General features: G+C 43.6%; 1 protein-coding gene across 5 annotated transcripts in view; it reads left to right on the top strand.

Moving 5' to 3' along the window:
• Nucleotides 1–20313, top strand: part of APBB2 (amyloid beta precursor protein binding family B member 2) — a 304103-nt gene that overhangs the window by 196417 nt on the left and 87373 nt on the right. For all 5 annotated transcript variants that reach the window (XM_075859373.1, XM_075859379.1, XM_075859381.1 and 2 more), the window contains one exon: nucleotides 14903–15049. In XM_075859373.1, the coding sequence (XP_075715488.1) occupies nucleotides 14903–15049 (147 nt within the window). The remainder of the gene's footprint in view (nucleotides 1–14902; nucleotides 15050–20313) is intronic.

The following is a 20313-nucleotide window of genomic DNA, read 5'->3' as shown; positions in this document are numbered from 1 at the left end:
CTGACTCCATCTTCCACCACTCAGGATGGCAGGCTTAGGAGTGGGAGAGCCTATCACAGCCTGGCCAGACGGAGCTAGCTCCCGCCCTCTGTCTATTTATACCTGCCTTTCCTGTTCCTCCTTGCTTGTCATTCTTCTCGTTTTGTTTCCTGGCCCTGCTGCAGCTTCTTGAACCATTGGACCCTGCTTCATATTGACCCTGGCTTACTGACTACTCTCCTGCTCTGCGTTTGGTACCTCGTACACTCCTGGTTTGACTCGGCTTGTTCACTACTCTCCTGCTCTGCGTTTGGTACCTCGTACACTCCTGGTTTTACTCGTCTCGTTCACCTCTCTTGTTGCTCACGTTGTTGCCGTGGGCAACTGCCCCTTTTCCCTTGCTTCTGTGTACCCTTGTCTGTTGTCTGTCGTGCACTTATTGAGCGTAGGGACCGTCGCCCAGTTGTACCCCGTCGCCTAGGGCGGGTCGTTGCAAGTAGGCAGGGACTGAGTGGCAGGTAGTTTAGGGCTCACTTTTCTGTTTCCTTACCCCCGTCATTACACAAAACTGATACATTATCTTATACAGTTCCCGTATTACACCTTAGACTCTGCCCATCCCAGACCTCACCCACAGTTATGTATGGCTTTAAAAAGTAAAGCAGAACATTGTAGTGCGCTTCGTTCAACATCTTGCACCCTCTGCAGCCTTCCGCTTGTCCCTCCTCTTTGTCCTACAGCACTGTGAGCGCCGAATTAATATAGTATTGAAATATGCATGGGTCAGTGTATTCCTATGTAAATTTTCTCTTCAGTAGGCGGTCTTTCTCCAGAGGCACCTATAGGCACGTGTCTATAGTTACATCCGGCCTTAATGCGCGGTCTGAGGGAAAGAACACCAAAGAGAATCCCTGTGTCGTGCTCTGTCCCCTTTAGCTTTGCATGATGCATAATATAGTGTATCAGTTCTTCCTTGAGTGATCCTTTAAAAAGATTTATGAATAAAGAATGTTTATGTGGTTGTGTTCTCATCACGTTTCTCATCTATGTTCAGCAAAAGCTCCCGGTACGTGCACTGAATGTATTTATAAGGCCTCGTTCACCGGAAAGATGCCAAAAGAGTGTCCTTTAGGGATCTCCTGGGCCGGGATTTGTAGTCTGCTGAGATTTCCCATACGGAAGCATCCTGCAAAAAAATTTCATTATACGAAGCCTATGGGCGACATATGCCACAGCGTGCCTATACAGTGGCATACGTTGGAGGTTTCCATGTGAGGCATGTGTCAGGAAATACCCCAGACTTCTACCTCTGACCGAAGCCACAAATGTGATGTGAACAAAGCTTAACATTTTATCTTTAGAGCGGAGAAGTAGGAAGGAAAGATCATGGGGACCTGAACATCTGTGACCTCCAATATTATCCATTGCTTCCATAAAAGACTGCAGCTTTTGTTTCAAACTTTTCTGACTTTTCTAGAAATGTCTCATTCTAGATGAGGATGATCTCCTAACACTGGTTTTATGGTTGTAATACAATGATAAATCTGCCTCATTAGGAAAAACTAACAAAATCAGAAATAGAAGGGTAGTATACGGTATATAGCCTATTTGAATGCCTAGTTGCTGTGTTCTTCGCATACTTCTTATCCACCACGAGCTATTCCTGCCACCTTGTGGCTACAAGATAATATTGAAACTAACGCTGTATTTCTCAAAACTAGACCGATTTCAGCACATAATTAAGAAAACCTTTCCAAAATATAACCAATGTGGAATCTATTTTTTACCATGAGAAGCAAGTAAAAATGAATGTACTGAGATATGTGAGATGATTCACCATGAAACGAAGATCTGCCTCGATTTTACCAACAATGTGCGTGCGAGACCTTGATATTTTGCGGCAGTAGGGAAGTTACAAGAATTCATGTAGGTGTCATTTTTGCAAATGGCCCGTTTACGAAACTGTAGAAACTGTAGAACAGAACCACTTCCTTTATGAGCTAGTGATAATACGTCAGGGCTGCAGTCTAAGGCCCTGTTCACATCATGTTTGTGATGTATGTTTTTCTATAGCTTTTTAATAGCGTTTCTCGATGTATACCTTAAACAGCTATTATAGGCTATAATGGTATCCATTTAAAGTATACATAATGAAAAGGGTCGTGAGAGTTTATGAAACATATCCTACAATTGTCTATGGGTGATGGATGCCACCGTTAGGTGGCAATGTGATGTGATTGGGGCATAATTTAAGAGGTCTTCAATACCACCTGATATCATAGACTACCTTAGTTAGGTTAATGAACCATGTGGGTTAGTGCTAGAGCTTTAAAGCTTAGCGCCACTTTTGACCCTTATTTAACAGATTACATATAGATTTACTCAATGATTTGGTTTACATCATGTCTTCTTGGTCAAGTCAGATCACTATGAACATTGATGTGTACATAGAGAAATTCTAGGGTGGCAAAGATCATGTCTTCCCTGCTACTCTGAACTATCTAGGAAATCTATAGGAAAACACCGTAGGTTGGAATCACACGTGAAGTTTTTGTGGCAGGGGAGACATATTAGTCATACATTTCCAGATTATTTGGGTTTACAAAATGCATCAAAAACTGCCGCAAAAACTGCATGTGTGAATCCAACTTGGAAGCAAATTTATTTTCACTAGGATTCACTAGGATCCAGGCCGGATTCAGACATTCAGTTTGATGCAGTTTTTGGTGCATTTTTTTAATGTAAATTCTGTAAGCCAAAGTCAGGAGTGGATATAAAAGAGAGGAGATGTATTAGTCTCTCTTCTATACTTTACCTTGCTTTGTATTCACTCCTGGGTTTGAGTTAAAAACTGCATTAAAAAAAATGCACCAAAAACTGCAATGTAAATCCATCCTAAGGCCAGGATCACACACACAGTTTTGATGCATTTTTTAGTGCAGTTTTGTGAGCCAAACACAGGAGTGAACTCAAAAGAAAGGAGACACATCAGCCTTTTCTTTATACCTTTCCTTTCTTTTGCAGCCATTTTTGGCTTTGGCTAATCAAACCGAGCTAAAAACTGCGTCAAAACGGCTTGTGTGATCCTAGACTAATAGTAATTTGGTGCTTTTAGTTTTTAAATCGTTTTAATATTTATGAAATAAAAGTTCATTTGTAGCTTCCTACAATATCAGTGGCCCATTTATAAGCTAAAGGAAGCAAATTATTACATTGCCACTCAGTGATTCAAACCTAAAAATAGTAACTTTTTAGTTCAATTATTATGGCGCTACCCCCTTGGTCTTTTAACTCCGTTCACACTGAGTTTTTTGCAGGCAGAAAAAATCTGCCACAGAATTCCTTCAGGAATTTTAAAGCAGATTTTGAACTGCCTGCACGTACTTTTCTGCGTTTCTTGCTGCGTTTTTCGCCCGCGGCCATTGAAGCTAATGCAGGGACTGCTGACAAAAAAACACAGTGAAAAACACTCAGAAACGAGCTCCGCATGTTTTTTCTGCCTCCTCTGCATTTCAATGGGAAGTCCGAGGCGGAAACCGTGGCAAGAACGGACATTCTGCTTTTTTTTCTGCCATCGTCCAAACGCCACCCATGGAAAAAATATCTTTGCGAAATGGGGTGGTGTTTTCAGCCATTTTTGGCGCTGATTCCGCAGTTTTCACATTAAAATCAGTGCCAAATAACTGTGTGAACTGACCCTAAATATTATTATAGCTTGCCTGACGATGCAGAAGGACCATTACATAATAACAGGTACCAATGTGTAACAACGTTTCTACATACACAACAAACGTGGGGCAGTGTATGGCTGTGATTATTATTCCTCTTTGGTTAGATCAGTGCTGCGATCTCCTTCCAGGCTTAGTTACTTGATGTCCTAACATTAGGAAAGCCTGTGGCAGTGACAGGGACTGCAGTGCTTAATATTGGTTGTTTGCAGCCAGGAATTGGCATCGTGCCACACACAGTATTAAAATCCACTCACAGCCACGAAGGGAACTGCAGATAAATAATGCAGCAGCCGCCATGTTTCAGGGTTAAATAAACCAATTTGTTATTGTGTAGAGAAACAAGAACAGAATCCAGGATTATTTCTGTAATTATAGAGCTTTCTGTAGGGATGACTAATGCTGTGATTGGATATGTGCCACTGAAACTCCAGATGTATCATAGCAGGTAAACGAAATATGTAGACTATGAAATCATAAGGAAACAAGACCAGAATATAACAGATTGGTTTATATATGGTTGTAGCAGTCTTCTGTAGATCGAGGCCCTATTCAGCGGTGTCATCTTTGTTTTATTTAGGTCGGCGGGTATACTGTTTGGATGTCTTCACCCTTAGGGTATGTTCACACGCCCTATTTACGGATGTAATTCTGGCGTTTTACGCCTCGAATTCCGTCCGAAAATACGGCTCCAAACCACTGGCAAACATCTGCCCATTGAAATCAATGGGGTTACGATGTTCTGTGCACACAAGCTTTTTTTTTACGGGCCGCTGTCAAAAGACGGCGCGTAAAAAGACGGCGCGTAAAAAGACTCCCGCGTCAAAGAAGTGCATGTCACTTCTTGAGACGTAATTGGAGCCGTTTTTCATTGACTCCATTGAGAAACAGCTCCAATTATGTCCGTAATTGACACCGCGAAAAACGCGAGTACGAGCAATTACGTCTCAAATTCAGGAGCTGTTTTCGCCTGGAAACAGCTGCGTAATTTCAGGCGTATTAGACACTGCCGTGTGAACATACCCTTAAAGCCCAAATGTGCAGAAAATGTTAGAAGTTTACTCATAGGATGCAAAGACAATGAGTCTGCCGTAAAAAGGAATGAAGGTGTCTATAGCCATAGATATTTGTTGGCAGGATCTGCCAATAAATAAGGTCTGTCGATGGCCACCTTGGAAGAAAATTCTAGTACCTGTAGATTAGAATCTCACATAGAGTGCGGTCCAACTACTCTCCGTTCACTGTAAAGAGCAATACTCGTGTAAACTTCTGCTCTATTGAGAGTCAGTAGAGCCGCAGAGACGTAGCTCTTATCTTGTGACACAATATGTTCAGATCTGCACAATTTGCCAGCTAAAATTATCATTTCAAAATGTAAACCGTGCAGTTTAATTACTATTGTGATGCCTTATGTCTGCAGGTCCTAATATCCATGTCCATGGTACACTGCTGTTTTTTGGCCTGAAAACCAGGAGACTCAAGGAAATATGGAGCTTATTATATGCAAGTTTTCTGAACTAAAATATTGAATAAAGTGTATTGTTCAAATGAGTGCTGCTTGACATTTGATTAAGGATCCCAAAATTGATGTCTGAGTTATTACATACTATTAAGATCTATAACAGCAATCTGACTGTATAAAATGGGGCGCCCCCTAGAACAACAGTCTGACTGTAATGGGGTGCGGCCCTTATTACAGCAGTCAAACTGTGTAATGTTGAGCGCCCCCTAGAACAACAATCTGGCTTTGTAGACTACTCCCTATAACTTTAGTTTGACTGTGTACTCTGGAGTTCCCCGTATAACCGCAGTCTGGATGTGAAGTCTGGAGCTCGCCCTATAATAGCAGTCTGGCTGTGTAGTCTGGAGCTCCCCCTATAACAGCAGTCTGGCTGTGTAGTCTGGAGCTCCCCCTATAACAGCAGTCTGGCTGTGTAGTCTGGAGATACTCCTATAACAACAATCTGGCTTTGTAGACTACTCCCTATAACTTTAGTTTGACTGTGTACTCTGGAATTCCCCGTATAACCGCAGTCTGGATGTGAAGTCTGGAGCTCCCCCTATAATAGCAGTCTGGCTGTGTAGTCTGGAGCTCCCCCTATAACAGCAGTCTGGCTGTGTAGTGTGGAGCTCCCCCTATAACAGCAGTCTGGCTGTGTAGTCTGGAGATACTCCTATAACAACAGTCTGGCTGTGTAGTCTGGAGCTCCCCCTATAACAGCAGTCTGGCTGTGTAGTCTGGACCTCCCCCTATAACTGCAGTCTGGCAGTGTAGTCTGGAGTGCCCCCTATGACAGAAGTCTTACTCTGTAATCTGGACCTCCCCTTATAATAGCAGTCTGGCTGTGTTTTCTGGATATCTGTTAGAACACCAGTCTGGTTGTATAGTCTGGAAATCCAATATAACAGCAGTCTGGCTTTGTAGTCTGGACCTCCCCCTATAATTGCAGTCTGGCAGTGTAGTCTGGATGCCCCCTATGACAGCAGTCTGGCTGTGTAGTCGGGACCTCCCCTTTTAACAGCAGCCTGGCTGTGTAGTCTGGACCTCCTCCTGTAACAGCAGTCTGAACATCCCCTTATAACACCAGTCTGGTTGTGTTGTCTGGATATCCTCTATAACAGCAGTCTGGTTGTATAGTCCTGATATCCACTATAACAGCAGTCTGGCTGTGTAGTCTGGACCTCCCCTTATAACAGCAATCAGTCCTGATATCCATTATACCATCAGTCTGGCTGTGTAGTCTGGACCTCCTCCACTAACAGCACTGTGTAGTCTGGACCTTCCCTTATAATACCAGTCTGGTTGTGTTTTCTGGATATTCTCTATAACAGCAGTCTGCTTGTGTTGTCCTGATAGCCGCTAAAACAGCAGTCTGGTTGTGTAGTATGGACCTCCCCTTATAACACCACCCTGGTTATGTAGTCCTAATATCCGCTATAACATCAGTCTGACTTTGTAGTCTGGACCTCCCCTTATAACAGCAGACTGGTTGTGTTATCTGGATATCTACTATAACAGCAGTCTGGTTGTGTTGTCCTGATATCCGCTATAACAGCAGTATGGTTGTGTAGTCTGGACCTCCCCTTATGACAGCACTCTGGCTTTCCCCCTTTAACAGCAGTCTGGCTGTGTAGTCTGGACATCCACTATAATAGCAGACTGGCTGTGTAGTCTGGACCTCCCCTTATAACAGCAGTCTGGCTGTGTCGTCTAAAGCACTGCCTGTAAGCGCAGTCTGTCTGTGTAGTCTGGACATCCCCTATAACAGCAGTCTGGTTGTGTAGTCTGGACCTCCCCTTATGACAGAAGTCTGGCTGTGTAGCCTGGAGTTCCACCTTTAACAGCAGTCTGGCTGTGTAGTTTGGACATCCACTATAACAGCAGTCTGGCTGTGTAGTCTGGACATCCACTATAACAGCAGTCTGGCTGTGTAGTCCGGACCTCCTCTTATAACAGCAGTCTGGCTGTGTAGTCTAAAGCACTGCCTGTAAGAGCAGTCTGGCTGTGTAGTCTGGACATCCGCTATAACAGCAGTCTGGTTGTGTAGTCTGGACCTCCCCTTATGACAGCAGTCTGGCTGTGTAGCCTGGAGTTCCACCTTTAACAGCAGTCTGGCTGTGTAGTTTGGACATCCACTATAACAGCAGTCTGGCTGTGTAGTCTGGACATCCACTATAACAGCAGTCTGGCTGTGTAGTCCGGACCTCCCCTTATAACAGCAGTCTGGCTGTGTAGTCTAAAGCACTGCTTGTAAGAGCAGTCTGGCTGTGTAGTCTGGACATCCGCTATAACAGCAGTCTGGCTGTGTAGTCTGGACATCCGCTATAACAGCGGTCTGGCTGTGTAGTCTGGACATCCGCTATAACAGCGGTCTGGTTTTGTGTTCTGGACCTCCCCCTATTACAGCAGTCTTGTAGTGTCGTCTGGAGCTCTCTCTACAACAGCAGTCTAGCAGTGTTGTCTGGAACACCCCAAATAACAGAAAGAGATGCAATGTAATTTACAAAGTAACTCAACCCTATATATAAATTATACCTACATATAAACTGTTAAAATCCATTCAAATGATTTTGTTTTATTTATAAAATAGACTGGAACTTTTCATGATCCGAATGTAGACTTTAAATAATAGATCAGCGTGGGGAATAACTTTAAAACTCCTAAAGTTGGAGATGGAGATCATGGAAGTCCCATTTCTGGCATTGTATTGAGTTGATGTCCAATGCAATATATATATATGTAACTAGGAAAGACTGGGCAAACTTTTGACTGGGGCTCCTCTGGGTGTCACACAACCCCCACTTGTAGATAGTGCCGCCCTATAGATTCCGCCACACAGCGCACCCCTGTATATAGCACCATACACAGCCCCCTGTATATAGCACCATACACAGCCCCCTGTAAATAGCACCATACAGCCCTAGGTGGCGCCATAAAGCCCCCTCCCTGTATAAGGCGCCATACAGCCCCCCCTGTAGATAACGTCATACAGCCCCCTCCTTGTATATAGCGCAATACAGCCCCCCTGTAGGTAGTGTCATACAGCCCCTTCCTGTATATAGCGCCATACAGCCCCCTCCCTGTAGATAGCGCCATACAGCCCCCTCCCTGTAGATAGCGACATACAGCCCCCTGTATATAGCACCATACAGCCCCCTGTATATAGCACCATACAGCACCCTGTAAATAGCGTCCTACAGCCCCCCTGTAGATAATGCCATACAGCCCCCTGTATATAGCACCATTCAGCCCCCTGTATATAGCACTATACAGTCCCCCACCCTGTAAATAGTGCCATACACCCCCCTTGTAGATAGCGCCATACAGCCCCCCTGTAGATAGCGCCATACAGCCCCCCTGTAGATAGCGCCATACAGACCCCTGTAGATAACACCATACTGTAGATAACGCCATACAGCCCCCTGTAGATAACGCCATACAGCCCCCCGTAGATAACGCCATACATCCCCCCCTGTAGATAGCGCCATACAGCGCCAAACCCCTCCCAAAGAAACGGCCTATAGTTTGTCCTACAAAAGACATGTATCCCCTATCCACAGGATAAGGGATACATGTGTGATCGCTGGCAGTGATAAGGAGAACGGGGGACCGAAAGTCCCCCGAAGTTCTCCATGATAAACCTCGGACTTCTGAGGTCTGCGCAACTCAATAAAAATTAAAAGAGCGCTGGTCACGTATGCGCACAATTGCGACCAATGCACAATTAATTTCTACAGGGCTGCCGACACAGACCCCGGAAGTCCGAGGTTTCTCATGTAGAACATCGGGGGACTTTCGGGTTCCCAGCGATCAGACACGCAGGTTGTTCCTACATGTCTTTTGTAGGAACAACCCCTTTAATGGCAGAGCGGGGAGATACCTCCCTGCTCTGCCGTAGTGTTCAGTGGCGTCGCGCTGTAGCAGCCATAGCGGCTGCTAGCGCAGCCTCCGGCCCTGGGGGGGGGCACGGGCCCCCTCATATATATCTGCATTGTGTGCAAGAATTGTAGTTATTGAGACTAGCTTTTGAGCGTCAGTAAAACACATAACTTCCACTAGGGGGCAGTATTGCACTGAATATTTTTGTATGTTATTACAGTGGTCATGTTCACGTTCATTTTATTCTTCTTTTATGTGGGTAATGGCCTCAATAATTACTAGCTATCAGATTACTATTACATAGCCACGTTTATTGAGGTAAATCTGTACTACTATTATGAAATTATTTTCTGGCAGGTTTTTGAAGACACTTTCATAATAGAGGAAGCAGATTTAAAAAAAATAAAAAATTCTGGAGTGCGTTATGCTTTTTAACTCCTGGTCTACTGGTTAACTGATTTGTCAGTGAAACCGTTTTTGTAGTTACACAATTGAAGAAATAAAGAATTTCACTGCTCTTGAGTAAGACATTAATGTGCAACCAGTGCATTTAGCGTAAATTGTAGAAAAAATAGGGTAATATTCAACACTACAAGGATTCCATAAATGATGTCTCCTAATATCGTATAGCCCCAACATCTTCCTCATCTGACTAGTCACCCTGGGGCAGCAGCATATATTTCTGAGGATATTCATCTTATGGTTCCTGCTGTTCAGTGGTACAGTCAACATCTGATGCCTGGCATATACTAATACATTCAATGGGGGAGATTTATTAACACTGTCTTAATAAAAATCAAGCTGTGGTAAGATGTAACAAATTTATTAAGAGGTACAAGCTTCTTTGGTTGTCCATGCGCCGCTAAATGAAACGTACGCCAGCCAGGAGCTGGTATAGATTTTTGCTATAATTTGCACCAGCTTCTGCCATTATTATAGTATATGCCTTGGGCCATGGATGGCCATGCCCCTTCCGCTAAGCTCCACCCACTTGTTTTAAAAAGCAAACAAATCTTATGCCTGAAAACTAGCGTAGAAACATTGATAAATTCCCCCAATGGCTTTAGGATTCCTAATTTTATTGTCCATGCATGTGCAATGGGGAGCAGTAAATTATATTATATAGTGTCCAGCAGTGCTAATATTATTTTAAATTACAGTACGTGGAGTTAGTCGTTTATATTATTGTTACATAGTTAGTGGGTTGGAAAAAAAATACATACCGGTAACTCCATCAAATCCAACTTTTTATACTTACAAACCCTAGTTGATCCAGTTGGTAAGCAATAACCACCCGACATAAACCAATTTGCCATAGCCTACATAAATTCCTTCTTGACTCCCTACAGAAAAATGGACAGATCCCAAGATCGACATTCTACATATTCTATTGTTAATAGCAGAAATCCTTGTTACTGTGTTAGTTATGCTACTTGGTATCCATTTGGGAGTAGATAGTTAATTTTTCCTGGTGTCCAGCAAGGAAAATGTTTATGGGTTTTCACCAGTGACAAATATCCCAAGGCTGTTCCCTGGTGGCCGGAATGCTCCACTCCATGGTCAGATTCAGATGGGGATCTGCAGCCTTGAAGCTGGAAGGAACACATGACTGCAGGATCAGACTACACAGGGCTTATTTGTAGTCTGTCACCTTGGAGACACATAGATATGCGTAGGAGCCGTATACACCACCTACATGATTTATTTTTCATCTAGACTATTTGTAAACTTGATTCTTTTTTTTTTATAGTTATAATACTCACAAATCTTTATTTCCTGAGTCTTAACAATTCTTAATCTGTTTAAAAGAAATAATGGTTTCTAGAATTTAAAGGGGTTGCCCAGGGTTTTTAAAAAAGTGTCTTTTTTTTTTTGCCAAAAATAGTGCCACTCTCGTCTATTGGCTGGTATGGCAATTCATCCCCATTCAAGTCAAAGTAGTACCAGACAAAGCCCCTAGTCAGGAGTGGCGCTTTCTTGTAAAAAAAATCTAAACCTGGACATCACTTTAAAGATGATCTGTCACTAGTTTAGTAATGCCCTATCTCCTAGCTAATCTAATAGTAACACTGATAAAGCTAGTTAAAATTAAGTCCCAAAAACGTTATTATTTTAAAAGTTATGAGCTTTTTTCTAAATATGCAAATGAGGCTATACCAGACAAGTGGGTGTCAACACCGATTCTCCTGAGGTGGAGCTACCTCACAGCCTCCGACGCTGTCCTATCAGCATGGAGCTGCTTCACACACAGTATGGGAGACTGAAGTGGAGGGAAGGGGGGGGGGGTTCACTTCAAATAGCCATATCTCTGGCTGTGGACCACCTAGAACAGTGGCATGTGAAATATGAGATTCTAATCTTTCATATGCCACCAAAATGTCAGGTAATCCTTAAAGGATCTGTCACTAGTTTAGTAATGCCCAATCTCCTAGCTAATTTAATAGGCGCTGTCATACTGATAATGTTAGCAAAAATAGTGTCCCAAAAAGTTTATTTTACCAGTGGTTCCGGTGGCACATGAAAGATGAGATTCTAATCTTTCATATGGCACCGGGATGGCAGTTCTAGCTGTGAAACAACAGGAGGTATCACCAGTTGAAAACACAGTCGGGAATGGAAGCTGTATACTATATGATTACGCCGTGTTGCTGGGCAGGGAAGGGGCAGAAGCTGTATGCTGATTGGACAGCGTCATACAGAAAACATTACATTGCCCAAAGTGAAAAGAAAGAGTAATCTCCCATTTGGCAAGTATAGCCGAATCAGCATATTTAGAAAAATGCTCATATCTTTGCAATAATAAACGTTTTTGAAAAAAAAAAAATGACACTGTAGTTATCAGCAAAGCGCCTATTAGATTAGTTAGGAGATAGGGAATTAATAAACTAGTGACAGATCCTCTCTAAGTAGAAAAACATTGAATTCCTGTTTATTCATTTACCTGTTTTTTCTATGACGAATAAAATATTGGTTATTTGGCTTCTTGATGGATCATTCTATTGTCTAAAGATGCTGCTTCCCATATAACATATGTTTTTACATTGGGATGGTTCCTTCTCTTCTTCCAAGAAAGGATAAGACTTCCACACTAGATACATGTCTGCTTTTAGAATGAGATGTTCATCATTTAAATATTTGGTAGTATCCATTCAATGCAAATTTGTGATTTTAATGGTTCTATCCCACTATCCTGATCTTCTGATTCTGCTTCATTTTAATTTCCTTTGTTTTTTGCTCAGAGTTTGTTATCAGTGTTGCGGCAGCTGTCTGAGACGGGTCTATTTTCCTATTGTCTGTTGGGATACCAAGTGACTGTTTCACTGGGCAATTTCATTTTTCATATGTTTCTTTACTGGATAAATAATACAGTAACATTTAATTCAAGCATGCAAACTATATTACCACTGAAAAAGCTTAGCGCTGAGGAGTAGTGAATAGGATCCAAAAATCTCAGCAGATTGAAGAGAGAGAAATAATAATTAGATTACCAGCTCTTGTGCTCTCTGTTCATCCATGGAGGATTAGGAAACACGTGTCAAAAAACCTAGGAATTCTTATTAAAGGGATATTCTCATTTCAGACATTATGATCTAAAAATGTCTAATAGATGCGGATCCTAGCTCTGGGGACGCATCTCGACCCTATGTCTGCATTGGGAGTTACAGAAACAGCGTAGCACAGCAAGCTCGGCTGTTTTCGTACGCCCGGTTACCTTGCCACTGAGTCTCTGACTGGTGCCGCAGAGGAATTAAACACTTGCTTCCAAGTTTACCCCATAGAGTAAAGCTATCGCTGGGGGCAACAGCAGTAGGAAACACTGTACAGCTTAGCGTCAGAGGACCCTTCAAACCAGAGGTGTGAATCTTGAATCTCCTGGACTCCCGACATACCATGTGCCATTTATAATACTGGTGTATTCTCATATATCAAAGCGGCCTTTGACCCCTTCTGGAACTAGGGTTCGGGTGTGACTGCGGCATCTGCAGCCCCTATAACTATGCCATTGCTTCTGAAAAAAAGGGAATGTTCAAAGTAAACAGCGTGTTTAAGGCCTCATTCCCACGACAGGGTTTCCCGGCCGGATGCCGGCCGTTCATAAATCGGCCGGCACCCGGCTGCATTAGGAATAATAGACCCCTAATGGGGCTATTCACACGACCGATTTTTTGACGGCCTGGAAAACAGGCCGTCAAAAAATGGACATGCTCTATCTTCGGCCGGGTGCCCGGCCGCCCGGCTCCCATAGAAGTCTATGGGGCCGGGTAATACACGGCCATCACCAGGATGTGTCCCGAGTGATGGCCGGGTTTTCCGGCGCTTGCGCTCTATCTCCTCCTCCTCACAGCGCAGAGTGCATGTGAGGAGGAGGAGTTGATGCCATTCGGACGAATGGCTGTACCCTACACTATGTGGCAGGGCCGGGGTGTACAGCAGGTGGAAGGAAGCGCTGCGCTGGCTCCCTTCCCCTGCTTGTTTTAAAAGCGCCCTGGCCCGGCGACACCTTCGATGGCGCCGCTAGCAGCGGCTGCTACTACTGCAGCGATGCCACTATAGCAGAGCAGGGAGGTATCTCCCCGCTCTGCTATGTGCTAGCCGCACTTTAGCTCCTTGAAGGAGCGGAATCCCCGTGTTTTCGGGGATTCCGCTCCTGGACAGAGCGCTTGATGTCTCTGTCCATATCTGGGCAGTGACATCAGGGGAAACTCCTGAAGCGGAATGCCCGAACACATGGGGATTCCCCTTCAGGAGTTGCCGCTGATGTCACTGTCCAGATCTGCCCGGCCCGGCAAGGATGCAAAACTTTATGCAAACCGGCCGGGCAGAATGGCCGATTTTACCGGCCGGCACTCGGGCTCGGGCGGGACCCGGTCGTGTGAATCCCGCCTAAGACCTGGGAAATTTAGGAACTTTGAGACTTTTCTTCTAATATAAATATTGGCGCCATTGACAAAGACCACTCTAAGAAGAGAATTATACCGTTTCTGAAGAAGATTAGTATATGTGTAGTCTACTGATCCCTGATATCTAGATGTCAGCTCCAAAACCTTCTTTGTTTACCTTATACCATATTACCATGAATTGGACTTTATGTAAAGGCCCTTTTACACTGGCCAATTATCGGGCAAACGAGCGTTCACAGAATGCTCGTTCCCGATAATTGTTCTGTGTAAACAGGGCAACGATCAGCCGATGAACGAGCAAATGCTCGTTCATCAGCTGATCGTATCGTTTTAAATACTGAAAATATTATCGTTTTAGGCAGCACATCTCTCAGGGAGACGCGCTGCCGGCATGATAAAAATGTATGGGGACCAGCGATCGGAGTAACGAGCGCTCATCCTCATACTATCTCCTTGTGACAGGAGCAAACGAGCGCCGATCAACCAGCCGTGTAAAAGTACCTTAAGTTTGTTTTAAGATGTCCGGTCACCTCTCCTGCATGTCTGTTTTAGTACATACTTGAGTTCCCCATGAAATAACAATTCTGGAGTATCTTTTCTTAGAAGTTTGTTTGGTGCCATTCCTTTGTCAAACCCTCTGGAATTGTATGAATAAATAGTCAACTGGGTGTTAGCATTTCAATAGTCATTGGGGGGGGGGGGGTCCCTATACACCACCCAATTGTCAATTTATTATTATAATTTTAAGAGAAATAGGAGTTAAAGGCCTTGACAAAGTGTGGGCACACACGAAACGGCCATAAGGCTATTGCTCCACATCCCTTTACTAAATGGTGACTTCAGGGTAATACACTCTTTTGTTCACACCTTTACCTACTGTATATATGATATGTGTTGTTTTTTTTCATCATCAGTGCTTTGCTGTGCGTTCTTTGGGCTGGGTAGAAATGGGAGAAGAGGACCTGGCTCCAGGGAAAAGCAGCGTTGCCGTCAACAATTGTATTAGACAACTGTCATACAGCAAGAACGACATCAGAGACACAGTTGGCATTTGGGGAGAGGTAAGAGCATATCTGCTGCCATCTAGCTAAAATATATCCATTCCGTACCAGTGACTATAGTGAATGGTTTTTACCATGTGCTGCCTGCTTGTGTAATAGTATTAATTATTTCACTACTAGTATGTTTAAAATAAATGTTGAAACAGAAAAGTCAAAGATAACTTGGAAAAATGGTGAGGTCATGTCCTCTGCCATTCCCGTTTAAGACCTAATTCACGCAGAGTTTTTTTGCAGGCAGGAAAAAATCTAATTTTGAGGCAGATTTTGAATTGCATGGCATTTTTTGTCCACGTCTGTTGAATTTAATGCAAAGACCACAGGCTAAAAAACGACGCAAAGAACGCTCTGAATGGGCACCGTCGGTTTTTTATGCTTCCCATTGATTTCAATGAGAGGTCAGAGGCAGAAACCGTTCGAAGAAAGAGCATTCCACTTTTTTTTTTCCACAAGCGGCCAAAAGCCATGCGGATTTAAAAAAAACATATCTGCCTCTCATTGAAATCATTGGGGGACAATTTGGGGTTTCCGTGTCAAAATCAGCGCCAGAAAAACTCTGTGTGAACTGACCCTAAGGCTATGTGCCCCTCTGCAAACAACTTGATTTTTTTATTATTATTATTATTATTCCAACACATTTAACCCCTTCCCGACATTTGTCATAAGTATACGTCATGGAAAGCCAGTGCTTCCCGTAAAATGTCGTATACTTACGACAAAAGGATGGCACCGGCTCAAAAGCTGAGTCGGTGCCATCATCCCCGGATGTCAGCTGTATCAGACAGCTGACACCCTGCTGTAATGGCGGGGACCGAAGTTAGCTTCGATCCCCGCCATTAACCCCTTAACGTCTCTGGAGCTGAGCCTGCGTCATCAGCGGTGGATGTCAGCTGTATGTAACAGCTGACATCAACCTGTAACAGCAGGAAATTAAGCTAGCTCCAATCCCTGCCATTAACCCCTTAGATGCAGCGATCGAAAGCAATCGCTGCATCTTTGTGGTTGTCAGCAGATTGGCAGCTCTACCCAGTAATCGCAGGGCTGCCGACTTCTACTATGGCAACAGGAGACCTAACAATGGCCTCCTGCTCTGCCATTACGGAAGCCGATTAGGCCCCGCCTGGAGGCTGGGCCTAATAATAACATTTTCAAGTAATAAAATAAAACACAATCGCCCTTTTTCCCTTATCAAGTCCTTTATTATTGAAGAAAATGAGTAAACCATACATATTTGGTATGACCGCGACTGTATCGACCTAAACTATAAAAAATATTATGTTATTTATTCCACGTGGTGAATGGTGTACAAAAAACACGTAAAAAACTATGCCAGAATTTCTGGTTTTTGGTCACTGCCCTACAAAAATGTAAATACAAAGTGATCAAAAAGTCGCATTTATCCAAAAATGGTACCTATAAAAACTATAGCTTGTCTTGCAATAAACAAGCCCACATACAGCTCCATTGACGAAAAAATTCAAAAGTTATGGTTCACACAACATGGCGGCAGAAAAAATACATTTTATTGCACAAAAACTTGTAAAACATAAAAAAGTGCTAAAAATTAGGTATCACCGGAATCGTACAGAATCAAATAAAGTTAACATGTAATTTATAAGGCATGCTGAATGATGTATAAAAAAAATAATAAAAAAACTATGCCAGAATTGCTGTTTTTTGGTTACCTTGCCTCCCACAAAATAGGATAAAGGCCTCATTTACACGAGCGTGTGCGTTTTGCGCATGCAAAAAACCGCAGCGTTTTGCATGCGCAAAAGGCACTTGACAGCTCCGTGTGTCATCAGTGTATGATGCGCGGCTGCGTGATTTTCGCGCAGCCGCCATCATATAGATGAGGCTAGTCGACGTCAGTCACTGTCCAGGGTGCTGAAAGAGTTAACTGATCGGCAGTAACTCTTTCAGCACCCTCGACAGTGAATTCCGATCACAATATACAGCAACCTGTGAATAAAAAAAAGACGTTCATACTTACCAAGAACTTCCTGCTTCCTCCAGTCCGGTCTCCCGGCCGTTGCCTTGGTGACGCGTCCCTCTCTTGACATCCGGCCCCACCTCCCTGGATGACGCGGCAGGCCATGTGACCGCTGCAGCCTGTGATTGGCTGCAGCCTGTGCTTGGCCTGTGATTGGCTGCAGCTGTCACTTGGACTGAATTGTCATCCCGGGAGGTCAGACTGGAGGAAGAAGCCGGGAGTTATCGGTAAGTCAGAACTTCTTTTTTTTTTTTACACGTTCATGTATATTGTGATCGGAAGTCACTGTCCAGGGTGCTGAAACTGTTTAACTCTTTCAGCACCCTGCACAGTGACTATCTCCTGACGTCGCGTCCCGGAATTTTTTTTGCCGGGTTCGGTCAAAACGAGTTCGGCCGAACCCGGTGAAGTTCAGTTCGCTCATCTCTAAATTCTGACACTCCGTTTGGATGTTTGTAAACAGAAAAGAACGTGGTGCTTTTCTGTTTACATTCAGTTTGACAGTTCTTGCGCGAATCACGCAGTTCGCACGGAAGTGCTTCCGTGCGGCATGAGTGGTTTTCACGCACCCATTGACTTCAATGGGTGCGTGATGCGCGAAAAACGCACGATTATAGAACATGTCGTGAGTTTTACGCAACGCACTCGCGCTGCGCAAAATTCACGCATTGTCTGCACTGCCCCATAGAGTAATATAGGTGCGTACGACACGCATGAAAAGCACGCGCGTATATTACGCTCGTGTAAATGAGGCCAAAAAGTGATCAAAAAGTTGCATGTACCCCAAAATGGTACCAATAATAACTACAGCTCGTCCCGCAAAAAAACTGTCCTCATACCACTACGTCTATGAAAAAATAAAATTAGTTAAGCCCCCAATAAGTCAGGAAATAAAAATATGCGTTTGTGCAGGCCCAAGGGGAACATTTGTTCTGTTTTCAACAGGCGATTTATCAAGACCCTAAAATTAGGGAACCACGAAGGGGAGGGCCCATTCATATATGCTGGAAGCGAGGGTGCCCGTATTATACCAAGACAACACTTTCCCAGCAAAATTCCCCAAACTGCAAAGGTGCGGAGTGTGGACCAAAAGGGGGATAAGAAAGGACATTTATCAGTGCGACACCGGCCTGTGCAGAAAGGATTGCTTCACAGAGTAACAAATATCTATATATTATTTTATTGTGTTTTTTTTACCCCATTATTATACCACCTGACTATGCTCCTGATGTACTCTGCCCAGCTTACATATGCCCCCACATTATAAACTGAAATACCAGTAAAACTCCAAACAAAACTACTACCAAGCAAAATCTACGCTTCAAAAGCCAAATGGTTCTCCCTCCCCTTTGAACCCTACAGCGTGCCCAAACAGAAGTTTACTTCCACATATATGGCATTGTCATAACGGGGAGAACCCTTGTAACAATTTTTGGGGTATGTTTCTTCAGTGGCACAAGCTGGGCATGACATATTTGCCACTGAAATGGAATATCTGGGAAAAAATTTAAATTCTTACTTTGCACCATCCGCAGCGCAATCATTTATGGAAAAGACCTGTGGGGTGAAAATGCTCACTACACCCCTTAATAAATGCCTTGAGGGGTGTAGTTTCCAAAATGGGGCCACTTCTCAGGGATTTCTTTTATTATTTCACATCAGAGCCCTGTAATTGAACCAATACTTTGTAAATCGAGAAGTTAGGCCTCAATTTTACATGGTACTCTTTCACTCCTGAGCCCTGTCGCATGTTCAGGCAAAAGACTAGTGCCCCATGTAGGGTGATTCTAAAACCGGGAAACACAGCATAATAATTGAGAGCTGTCTTGTTATGGTGGCACAAGCTGGGCACCACATATTGGTATATCTATGGAAAAAAATCCAATTTTCACTCTGCATTATCGAGTGCACACTAATTTCTGCAAAACACCTGCGGGGTTAACATGCTCACTACACCACTAGGTGAATACCTTAAAGGGGTGTAGTTTCCAAAATGGGGTCACTTCTGGAGGGTTTCCACCGTTTTGGTCTCACAGGGGCTTTGCAAATGCGACATGGCGCCCAGAAACCAATTCAGCAAAATCTGAACTCCAAAAGCGAAATGGTGCTCCTTCCCTTCTGAGCCCTGCCGTGTGCCCAAAAAGCAGTGTATGACCACATATGGCATATTGTTGTACTCGGGAGAATTTGTTTTACAAATGTTGGGTTGCTTTTTCTCCTTTATTTTTTGAGAAAAGATTTTTTTTTTAGCTAAAGCTATGTCTTATTGAAAAAAAAAATTTCGTCCCTATACTAAACTGTCATTGCTCCAACGAGCAATTCAATGGGGAGGTAAATACCGCAACAAATAGCAGTTGTTGCGTTTTTTTTTCAGCGGGTTCTCATCGATCCTGCCGCAAAAAACGCAACAGAAAAAAAAAAATCTCATACTTAGCCAGAAGTCTGTGTTCCTCCCTCCAGCGTGGCCTCCTGGGATGACGTTTCATCCCATGTGACCACTGCAGCCAATCACAGGCTGTAGCGGCGGTCACATGGGATGAAATATCATCCCAGGAGGCCGGCTTGGATGACGTCAGAGGGCAGGCCTCCTGGGGTGACACTTCATCCCATGTGACCGCCGCTGCAACCAATCACAGGCTAGCAGGCCATCTAAGTGCTGCAGTTCTCCGCAGCGGACATTTCGGGCGAAAAACTGCACCACAGTTTGGTGCGCTTTTTTTCCCCGAATTCTCTGCGGCGCACAGGGCAGATACGCTGCGTGCTATTACGCAGCGTATCCGCCCCGTGTGAACTCAGCCTTGGTGGTGCACACAGAGCTGTTGATGGCTATGATATGGGCTAACGATATAAAAACTGATATAAAAAATGTAGTTCCTATTTACATGATGTTTTTATTGTATACTACATACTAGAAAGTCAAGCATTTTTTATAAAATATAATTTTAAAGCGAGTGTTTAAGGTGGAATGTGCACTTGCTCTAATATCCGTTTTTTTTTCTACAAATATCTGTGGCCTGTTTTGTAGGGTTGTACAGTAACAAACAAGCAATATATAAGACTTATGATTGATCAACGCCCAAAACGTCCGAAAGACGTAGAGCTTAGGGAGATGTAAAATACATACTGAAATTGACTCAACTCCTTTCCTAAGCATTATATAAACTAGACACAGTGTTCTGAAATATTTATTATATGCTACAGGCTGGCATCTCCATGTACCTCACTACTGGGACTTCAAAGAGATGCAACTAATGTTCGGTTATAACCACACATC

This window comes from Rhinoderma darwinii, chromosome 1 (assembly GCF_050947455.1).
Source record: "Rhinoderma darwinii isolate aRhiDar2 chromosome 1, aRhiDar2.hap1, whole genome shotgun sequence".
In the NCBI taxonomy this organism is placed as follows: domain Eukaryota; kingdom Metazoa; phylum Chordata; class Amphibia; order Anura; family Rhinodermatidae; genus Rhinoderma; species Rhinoderma darwinii.
Note: the sequence above shows the minus strand (reverse complement) of the source record. Positions and strands in the feature narration are given on the sequence as shown.